This window comes from Mastomys coucha, unplaced genomic scaffold (genome assembly GCF_008632895.1).
Source record: "Mastomys coucha isolate ucsf_1 unplaced genomic scaffold, UCSF_Mcou_1 pScaffold21, whole genome shotgun sequence".
NCBI lineage: Eukaryota > Metazoa > Chordata > Mammalia > Rodentia > Muridae > Mastomys > Mastomys coucha.
This window is the reverse complement of record NW_022196904.1, coordinates 140,161,631-140,172,140: the sequence shown is the minus strand read 5'-3', so window position 1 is coordinate 140,172,140 and position 10,510 is coordinate 140,161,631. Positions and strand designations below refer to the sequence as shown.

General features: G+C 45.5%; 2 protein-coding genes across 4 annotated transcripts in view; both read right to left on the bottom strand.

Moving 5' to 3' along the window:
• Positions 1-3,877, bottom strand: part of B3gat3 (beta-1,3-glucuronyltransferase 3) — an 8,042-nt gene extending 4,165 nt beyond the window's left edge. Inside the window, exons 1-2 of the mRNA XM_031389617.1 lie at positions 3,577-3,877; positions 2,249-2,423 (exon numbers count right to left, since the gene is read on the bottom strand). Coding sequence (XP_031245477.1) covers positions 2,249-2,423; positions 3,577-3,658 — 257 coding nt within the window. The 5' untranslated portion in view covers positions 3,659-3,877. The remainder of the gene's footprint in view (positions 1-2,248; positions 2,424-3,576) is intronic.
• A 3,313-nt stretch (positions 3,878-7,190) lies between these two features.
• Ganab (glucosidase II alpha subunit) overlaps positions 7,191-10,510 on the bottom strand; it is a 21,148-nt gene continuing 17,828 nt past the window's right edge. For all 3 annotated transcript variants that reach the window (XM_031389607.1, XM_031389608.1, XM_031389609.1), the window contains 7 exons: positions 9,568-9,632; positions 9,315-9,391; positions 9,154-9,228; positions 8,892-9,005; positions 8,659-8,771; positions 8,426-8,526; positions 7,191-8,305 (listed from right to left, as the gene is read on the bottom strand). In XM_031389607.1, coding sequence (XP_031245467.1) covers positions 8,196-8,305; positions 8,426-8,526; positions 8,659-8,771; positions 8,892-9,005; positions 9,154-9,228; positions 9,315-9,391; positions 9,568-9,632 — 655 coding nt within the window. In that variant the 3' untranslated portion in view covers positions 7,191-8,195. The remainder of the gene's footprint in view (positions 8,306-8,425; positions 8,527-8,658; positions 8,772-8,891; positions 9,006-9,153; positions 9,229-9,314; positions 9,392-9,567; positions 9,633-10,510) is intronic.

Genomic DNA, 10,510 nt, shown 5'->3' with positions numbered 1-10,510 from the left:
CCCGGCAACTAATTAGGTTTTTAAAGACAAAATCTTTGGCTGGTTTGTTGGGTATGCCTTTAATCCCAGATCTTGGAAGGCAGAGGCAAAGAGGTGTTCAAGGCCAGCCATGGCTACATCGTGCAACCTTGCATCAAAAAATAAAAATAATGACAGAATCTCATTTTGTAGCCTACGTTGGCCTCAAATTCATAGCAATCCCTCTGTCTCAGGGCCCTCAGTATTGGGGATTACCAGGCATGAGTCAGCATGTCATGACTGACAATACAATTTATCAAGTAAAACACTTGAGGAAATGGCTTGAGTCTCATGTTTACTCAGGAATAAAGCTGGATTAGGAAACGGGGTACGGTAGTGAACACACACGTTTAATCCTATCATTTGGGAGACACAAGCAGGAGAATCAGCCTAGTCTACAGAGTGAGTTCCAGGACAACCAGGGCTGCACAGAAAAACCTTCTCTTAAAAAACAAACAAAAAAATAATAAAAATTAAAAATGAAACACTACAAGGCCAGGTTCTTTTCTTTCTGTGGTAAGGCTTCCAGAGAGGAGTTTTAGAGGAAATTCCAGTCATTCTCCAAATGAGAAAACTATTTAGTTGTTTCTTCATTTTGAGACAGGATCTCCCTATGGAGCTCTGGCTAACCTGGAACTCACTACCTAGACCATAGACCAGGCTGGCCTAAACCTCTAGTGGAGATCCTTCAGCCACTGCTTTCTAGGTGTGGGATTAAAGATGTGTATAATCTATGCCCAGCTATTTAATTAATTTTCAGATGCCCAGCTCTAAATTGATTTAAGAAAGCATTGCAGAGGCCAGCCTGGTCTACAGAGTGAGTACCAGGACAGCCAGGGCTACACAGAGAAACCCTGTCTCGAGAAACAAACAAACAAACAAAAAAAACAAAGAAAGCATTGGGAGTATGTGTTTTGCCTCTCTTGGGTTTCCTCATGGTTAACATTGGTTTGCTGCTCAAGGAGTTGGTGGTGTGTGTAAGTTTATGAGTCCAGGAAGGTATGTTAAAGACATGTTAACAGTAAGGACTTTTTGGCTGCAGGTCCCAAACCACACTTCAAAACTGGTTTTCTCAGTATTAAAACAAGATTTTGACTTTAAAAAAGAAAGACAGAAAGACATAGAGACAGAGAGAGGGAGAGGGGAAGGGAGAGGGGAAGGGAGAGAGAGAGGGAGGGGGAGGAAAGGGGAAGGGAGAGGGAGGGAGGGAAGGAGGAAGGGAGAGGAAGGAAAGAAGGAAGAGAGAGAAGCCGGTGCTAAAATATTTCTAAAAGCTAGACTATCTTCCCCTTTCTACCTTCCCCAGCACACTAGGAATCTCTGTCAGAGCCTAGTGGATGCTAAGTGAATATTATTCCACCAAACCTGCTTAGCCCTGTTTTCTAAATTTAATCATAAATTTTTGTTTGTTTGGAGACAGACTTACTCTGTAGTCCAGGATGCAAACCATAGCCCTCAGTCTCCCAAGTGCTGGGATTACAGATGCCAGCTACCATATCTGGATCTAATCAAAGTGTTAGAACTTTCTAGCCAAGAGATTCCTAAGAAGAGTTTATTCAATGGCAAGCTCAAAATTTTTTCACACTTCATTGTCATACCTTAAAGTTTAGCAATAACTCAGTAATCTACTTCCTAATACTCCTTTGTCAACATTTTTTGTTTTGTTTTGTTTTTGTTTTTCAAGACAGGGTTACCTTTGTCTACTTTTATTTTATGTATATGAGCACACACTGTAGCTGCACAGATAGGTGTGAGCCTCCACCTGGTTGTTGGGAATTGACTTTTAGGATCTCTGCTCCCTCTGGTCAACCCACTGGCTCTGGTCAATCTGGCTTGCTCCGGTAGACCCCTCTCAACCCAGCCCAAAGATTTATTTATTATCACAAATAAGTACACGGTTGCTGTCTTCAGACGCACCAGAAGAGGGCATCAGATCTCATTATGGGTGGTTGTGAGCCACCATGTGGTTGCTGGGATTTGAACTCAGGACCTCCGGAAGAACAGTCTGTGCCCTTATCCACTGAGCCATCTCACCAGCCCTCACCTTTGTCTACTTTTAAAGGAAAAAAAAATTTTTTTTTCCACAGATCAGAATGAAGATACAGATCATTTTTCATAGCATTTGTCAAACTCTAGTTTAAGCATCACCCCCTAGTTCAGTGCCTCCCCAGATTAATCATTAATCCTCTTCTTGTTCAATATAGAGCTCCTGAGTGTACCAGAGCCATACCTGGCGTAGGTGGGGGTAATGACATAGATAGTAGGCAGGGCCTCAGGTTCAGGGGGCTGGGCTGGGGCAGGGGGTGGGCGATGGAGATCAGCTTGCAACTGGGATATCCTCAGGTCCTTCTGCCGAAGCTGCTCAGCTGCAGCTCGAAGTGGAGGGAGGCAGTCACAAGGCTGGCCTGGTACCAGAAAGCACCAACAGGGAGAGTTGTGACAGAGAACCACAGGACAGTAAGTAGTTCAAAAACCCAGGGCCATTTCTTTTTAACTCCTAGCCAATACAGAAATTCCCTTGTAACTTGCTTTTTTTAGAATGGTGTCAGAGAGTTCACTCTTTCAATCAATAGGCACTCTTCATCGTTCATTGTTACTGTTTTAAGATAGGTCTTGCTATATGGCCCTAAGCTGACTGACTGACTTCAGGCCTTTAATCCATTGACCTGTTTTCCAAATGGTGTGCTACAACATTCAACTCTTCATTTTTCATCAGTTACATCTGTCACTCTATTTTTCTTGGCTGGGGCTCCAGCCCAGGGCCTTACACTTGTGAGTGCTCTACCACTGTGCTGCAGCCTCAGGCCTGCCACTATTTTAACGAGTACGTTGCAGTGATTATCTGTTAGCCTTTCTATTTTTTCTACCTTCTAATCCTACCTTCCAGATATAAATAATAGAACAGTCTGAACTCCTAGCGGCTCTCAAGTAACGGCACTACCTGAAAAGCATAAGCTCCTGCATAAATGGCTGGGTTCAAGCTGCTCCACGGTCACGTGACCACTGACTAGTCAGTAAGTTCATAGATTCCATCACACGACAAATATTTATTGAATAAAAAGGGGGGGGAGGAAACAGTCCCTACTCCCATGGAGCGTTTACTTTAACGGAAGAAGCAGACCCTAATAAAGTTATTACAAATTGCGATATGGGCCAATTAGAAAATTAAAAGGGATCAAGACTAATAAGGGTTACTTGAGCTAAGGTGGTCAAGGAAGTCCTGATGTGACATCTGGCCTAAAACCAGAAGGATGAGAAATAGATGGCCTGGGGGCGAGGTGGGGAGGGAGGGAGCACAGCAGGTCAAAAGCTGGAGAGGACAATGAACCCGGGGGGGTTCTCAAAGACCTGTCAGCAAGCGGGTCTGAGAGGCAGAGCAAGGAGATGGGGTGGAACTTGGCCGGTATCCGCGGAGTTGCAGACTGCCTAGAGTTCTAGACATGGGGCCACCGAGGGCTGTCCCGAGGGCCGAGAGGGAAGCAGCTGTCTGCGAGTCTCATCCCCAGCGCCTGGGGCCGGCCCTCCGCACCCCGCCCCGCCCCGCCCCGCCCCGCTCACCAAGCTGCACCAGAGCGTAGAGGAGGCCGGCGATCGACACCAGAAAGTAGGCAAGAAACACGTTCTTCAGCTTCAGCTTCATGGCCGTGACACCGGGGCAGGCGGGGTCCACCGGGGACCGGCAGGGACAGGTCCGCCCGGCCCTCGGCCCTCCCGCCGGCCCCGCCCCGGCCACCCCGCCCGCACCCCGCCCTCCCCAGGCTCCCTTAAGAGTTCCCGGGGACACTGGGCTCTGAGCGACACCTGGGACCACTTCCGGCTAGTGGCATCCCTCCGCAGGCAGCTTCCGGCCCCGCCTCCTGGCAGGCCATCCAGGGTGTTGACGCTATATCCGCTGTGTCAAGCGGTCGTGGCAGGCTGACCTAGAGCACGTGTGGCCTAGCTCTATATCCACCTTCAAGCTCAATTGAGCACAAGCGCCACCCATGTCACTGAGTTTTCTAGACCCACCCACCCATCCTTTGGCCTCAGCACTCAGCGCTGACTGTTCAACCAATGAGCGAAATATAGAACCTACTAAGTGCCAGACTAGTTTGGCTAGGTCTTTTCCAGTGATTCTCAGTCTTCTTAATACTGGAACCCTTGAATACAGTTCCTCATGTTTTGGCATCCTCCTCATCATAAAATTATTTTTGTTGCTACATCAAAACTGTAATTTTGCTGCTAGGAGTTGCAATGTAAATGTTTGTTTGGGGGGGGGGGTTCGAGACAGGGTTTCTCTGTGTGGTACTGGCTGTCCTGGAACTCACTCTGTAGACCAGGCTGGCCTCGAACTCAGAAATCCGCCTGCCTCTGCCTCCCAAGTGTTGGGATTAAAGGCCTGCGCCACCACCGCCCAGTGTAAACATTTCCTAATGGCATTCCTGCTGGTCCCTCTTGCTTTGTGCTGAGGCTGACCCTGGCTGTCTCTGCTAGGTCGTGACACCACTGCTGATTTGTTTGCTATCCCGACTCTACTGAACTGGACTGCTGATAGACCCATGAAATGTCTGAGTGGATCAAGCTGCCACTGCTGACCTGTGAACTGAACTGTCGATTCCCAGACAACAGACAGGAATTGCTCCAAAGAACCTTTCTAAACAGGTCCACTTCCCCCATATCTTTTCGACTATCTCTGGTGGGTGGTGGACTACAAGGTTAAAGTGTTTAAGAACCATTAATAAAAATAGGATTTGAAAAAATTTAAAGTTACACATGTTCGAGTGGATCAGAGGACTTTTGGTTTTCAAGCTTGGGACCTCAAGGCTGGTGCTCTAACTGCTGAACCACCTCACCAGCCTTCGTTTTAGGCCAAAATTATGTTATTACCATAGGACAATTTTAAAAGTACCTTCTAGATCTTCCACTCCAAGATCTAGTTCTCTTCAGCAAGTGGCTATAGAGGTAAATTGGGTACCAAGTCTACACTAGAACAATGGATGACTTTATTTACTGGTACTTAACAGTTTACACATTTAGTCCAGGAAGTAGCTTGTCTAGTATGCACCGTTTTACTTTGTCGCACCCCTACCACCACCCCGGACAAAGACAAGGTTTCAGTTTTTGTTTAACAACCCCGACTGTCCTGGAACTCACTTTGCTAGCCAGGCTGACCTTAAACTTAAGAGATCTGTCTACCTCTGCTGGGATTTAAAGGGATACACCACCACTGCCCAGCATGTGTACTGGTTTCTATCACCAAAAAACCTGCGGTAGTGATGCATGTCTGTAATTCCTGCACAACATTGAAAGTGGAGGTAAACTCCACTATATATTAAGATGATCCTAGGCTACCTGGAACCCCGTCCTATTACACAAACTTATTCTCTTTGTTGAACAATATATATTGTTTCAACATATATTCAATTAAAAAGAAAACTCACAAAAGAAAAAACTTTGTTCCTATCAGTAACTATGTTTCTATTTCAATGTTACATCGTAACAAAAAAATTTTAAATCCTTTCATTTAGCTTTGTAAAAACCATTTAGGAATTATCTAGTCACCCTACCATACAAAAAAATATTTCACACCTTTTTTTTTTTTTGGCTTTTCAAGACAGGAATTCTCTGGTAGCCCTGGCTGTTCTGGAACTCACTCTGTAGACCAGGCTGTCCTCAAACTCAAGAAATCTGCCTGCCTCTGCCTCCCAAGTGCTGGGATTAAAGGCGTGCGCCACCACTGCTCAGCTCAGAACTTTTTTTTTCCTGTAACCAAGTACCCACTACTTTGCTTTCACCAATCTTCCCAACAATAGAGATTTGAGACTCTTAGCCCAGAATAGTCTTCAACTTACATAAAAGTCTCAGGGTGGCCTTGAACCATATATACCACCCTGCCCAGAAAGGTTTTTTTCTCCTTATCTGAAAGGGTCTGTGGTCTATAATGGCTTTGCACTCCCAACTCAGGCAATCTACCAGACTCCAGCTCTTTGCTAAGGAGTTCAACTTAACAATGGGAGGATTTTTTAGATGCTGGAATAGAGCCATGACCATAGGTCAAAGCCCCAGCATTGCAAACCAATTTTTAAAAGCTGAGTATGGTGATACGATCTACGATACCAGCGCTTGGGAGGCTGTGGCTAAAGGACCAGGTGTTCAAAGCCAGTGGGCTACATATCAAAATCCTGTCTTAGGCTGGGTACAGTGGCATAAACCTTTAATCCCAGCTCTAAGGGAGGCAGGAAGAGCTCTTGAGTTCTACGTCAGTCAGAGCTATATGGTGAGACCCTATCTCAAAAGGTAAATCTTTTTAAAGATTTATTTATTATATGTAAGTATACTGTAGCTGTCTTCAGACACTCCAAAAGAGGGCATCAGATCTCATTAAGGATTGTTGTGGGGGCTGGTGAGATGGCTCAGTGGGTAAGAGCACAACTGCTCTTCCGAAGGTCATGAGTTCAAATCCCAGCAACCACATGGTGGCTTACAACCACCCATAATGAAATCTGATGCCTTCTTCTGGTGGTCTGAAGACAGCTACAGTGTACTTATTTATAATAATAACTCTTAAAAAAAAAAAAAAAAGGATGGTTGTGAGCCACCATGTGGTTGCTGGGATTTGAACTCAGGATCTTTGGAAGAGCAGTCAGTGCTCTTAACCACTGAGCCATCTCTCCAGCCCCTGAACCTTTTATTTCTACCTTTAAAAAAAAAAAAAGTGTTATTAACTAAAAAGAGCCTTCTGATGAAAACATTTGACCCTGTATTTATTTCCAAGAGACTCCATTAGCTCTGATCACTATATATTAAGCCCACTTTAAAATATGACAGTTGCTGTGAATATGAACATGTGCACGCCAGAGGTTAATCTGGAGTGTTCTTCAAGCATCATCTTTATCCTTTTGTTTTGAAACCAGATCTCTCACTGGACTAGAACTTACCAAGTAGGTTAGGAAGCTGGCCAGAGCCCCAAGGGTCCAACTGTCTCCACTTCCAAGAAGGCTTACAAAAGGCCTGCTATCACACTCAGCTTTTTTTTTACAGTGAGTCTGTGGATCAAACTCAGGCCCCTGTATTTGTGAGACAAAGCAGTTTTCTGACCAGTTTACCTCCTAAGACCCTTTGCTGGGTTCTTCTAAAGGACTAGCATCCACCAAGCTAAAGAAGCTCAATTTGCTAAAATGAAGCAGCTTATACAGAATAAAATGGTAGGCCACTATTTACTGGAGATATTTTGTTCAGTTTACAACTATAATTCAAACATCCAACTGTTATCTATGTTTTTTTGTTTTTCTTTTTTTTTATTGTTTCTCCTTTTTATCAAAACCTGTCACAATTGGGAACCCAGAGGAAGTAAAAAAAAATCCCACAAATATTTCTCCTGGTTCCTGAGTCCTCTCTCAACCCGCTCACCAGGGCTTGAAGCCATCCCTGGTATACATGATCATCTCCCCCCACCCTCAGCCTTCTTCCCAGCAATAAATACAGGTGACCGTGATTCAGTGACACCACAACTCATTTCTCTATCTTGAGCGTCCCAAGGGGACCAGAGGGGCAAAATAAGTTTAATAACCATCCCCTCTTAATTGTGTGGAAGTTTCTCCCTCTAAGGATGGGAGAAATGCAGCAGCTCTGGAAAGAAACAGGAAGAAAAGGTTGAGATGAGAAAGAAGAGGACATTCTCCAGGAACCTCAATCTTGATCCATTCGTCTCTTAGCAGGTAAGGGGTGGTCCCAGTGCATCAGTGGAACAGAGAAGGGGACATTCAAGAGAATGAATGAAAGGGTGGGCATTCTGGAAAGGAGGGACAGGGAAGAAGAAAAGGAACCCTAACGTTCACTGCCCTTATCGTCTTCCAAGAAATGGCATCAACAAACAAGAGGCTTGAATAGATGGGGTCTGAGGAAAAGGTAGGGACCCTAAGGAACAGAAAAAGAAAAAAAAGGCCCCTTGAGTCTTCACAAATGACTGTGCTCCAGTTACAGCAACAGGATACTGAATATGAAGGGCTTGGTAACACACAGAAGGAAAGACTAGGTCACAAGAGGAATTCAGAGCCCTAGGACAGCCCTGTCATCTTGCCCAGATGTTGACAGAATCTAGGTCTTGCAATTAGAAGGTGATATCTAGGTAGGGTCAAACTCCAAGGCAAATCAATACCATCACGCCCTTCCTCCCAACTCAGAACAAGTTCCTTGGGTTATCGAAGATGAATACTCCAGTCAGAAGCCACATTGACGCCAGGTTTACGCAGTATCAGCACTGAGGTTTCAGGGTCATGCTGGAAGGACAGGCGACTTTCAGGGGATCCTGTGGAAGGAAGACAAGCACCACAGTCAACAATAGATTACTTCTCCAGAGCAAGGTTACAACCCTGCCAACCCGACCTCTGCTTCTTTTTCCCATTTCAAGGTCAGACCTATCACTAACCTTTGGTCCGGAGCACCACAGCTGCTGGCTTTCCAGCCCCGATTATGACCACTCGCTCAATCCAGATAGGTGTCTCAAGGTGGCCTTTGGGGTCTGCTGAACTGGAGGCAACAAAAGCAAATGCCAATTGAGAAATCGGCAAGAAGATAATCCAAAGCAAAGTTAAAGGTAACAATAGCACAGTAACCCTGAGCACCCTGGAGGCAAGGCCCATACAGAGGATGCCCCATTACCTGGAGACAAGTGTGTTGCCAGAGAAAGAGAATCGGCGCAATAGGAACTCATGGCGAGTCTGATAGTTAAAGGTGTGTCCATCATCTACAAAGAGCTCTCCTTGGGCCGTACCCTGTGGAGGAAGAGGTGAGGAACTTAAGCCAAAGAGGGAGAGCCTCCGATTCACACCCCAGAGGACTGAGTCCTAGAAAACAGGCAGATAGTTGCAGTATCTCACCCACTGGAGACTCACCTGGGGACTGAGAGCAACAAAGAGAGTGATAGGATCGTCCTTCATACAGTCTGAAGAGCGCCTCACACGCATCCATCGAGGCACAATGGTTCCACCACGCTGGAACACGGGGATCTAAGGCAGAAGTGCTGCAGTGAAGCACTACTCCTCTAGGCCTTCCAGCATCTTCTGCTCCTGCCCTCTGGCTCCCCAAATTATAAATTTCCTTCCCTTCTGGAGATGTACAAGCAAACAGAGATGGCAGCTAGAGAGATATACTCACAGTGCTCAGAGTTACGGGCAGATACAAGGTCTGGGGCCCATGATACTTCTGATAGCTTTGAATGTCATACCACACCTGTGAATGACAAGAAGATAAAGGATTATTCAGTGCATAGGGGTTCCATCCTTTTGCTTCTTTGCCTACAACATCCTGTAACTTACCTCTTCTTGACCAGGCAAATAGACCTGCACTCCGTGGGCCCCAGCATCCGATACAGGGTGAATAAGGAGTACATCCCCTAAAACACATCAGAATTAACAGGGAACGAGGGAATTAGCTGCCAGTCTAGAGAGCATTAGAGGATCTGCCTGTCACAAGTCCAGCCACAGTTACTCCAACTCCACACATACACGTCCCACCCATTGTTCTTAAGCCCAAGACCAACCTACTACCAACTGCCCTCCCATTTCTCACCAAGCATGAACTGATCCTCTATACTGAAGGTAGACATATCTTCAGGATACTGTACCCAAAGGGGCCTAGGAAAGAAGCAAGACACAAAAGGAAGACATTATTTTCTCAGAGGTCAAAGATGCTCTCCTCCAAGAGCTAGCAATTAGAATTGCACTGCAGAGAAATCCAGGAGCTTTCAGCCAATGGATCAGGACTTCGGCTGCAGCTACAGAACTCCACCTTGCCTGGTCATTGTACTTTCTATCTTACCTCCCTAACTACCTCACTCTTCTACCAACTGTTCTCTACCTTTCAGTGACCTTCTTGAACACTTCAGTGACACATAGCTAACAAGGCCCTTTAGAAGCACAAGTATCATCTCTAGTCCTAACGACAATCTCTCTACCAGTTCCTCCCTAAGGCCCACTGACATTTTTTTGTTTTTCTGGCTTGTTTCACTACAGAATTTTGACACCTACAGCCTCCTCTTCGTGGAAAATCCTTCCCTGAGATCACAAACACCTACTTCACTCATTGTACAGGTTCCTAATTGGCCATATTTTCAAAAAGGTCATTGTGACTACCTAGTCCTATTACCTCATGTTACTTATTCTTGTCAATAACTTATCACTGCTGGCAGTCTTCTTCAGATGTTAGCCTCCATTACTCACTTGTTCCCTTTAGTCTTTCCATGAGACATGGCCCTGCTATGTAGCACAAGCTGGCTTTGAACTTTCATTCCTCCTACCTCCTACCTCAGCCTCCTAAAATCAGGATCATAGTCATATATAACAAGACCAGGCTTTTATCATCATCATTACCATCATCATTATTATTATACTTTTGAAGGTATGGAGGGTCACCTGCCATGCATGTGGTGGTCAGAAAAAAACTTGCAATTTCTAGGAGTCAATTCCCTCCCCTCACCCCCTCTCTTTTTTTCTCTCTCTCTCTCTCCCCCCCC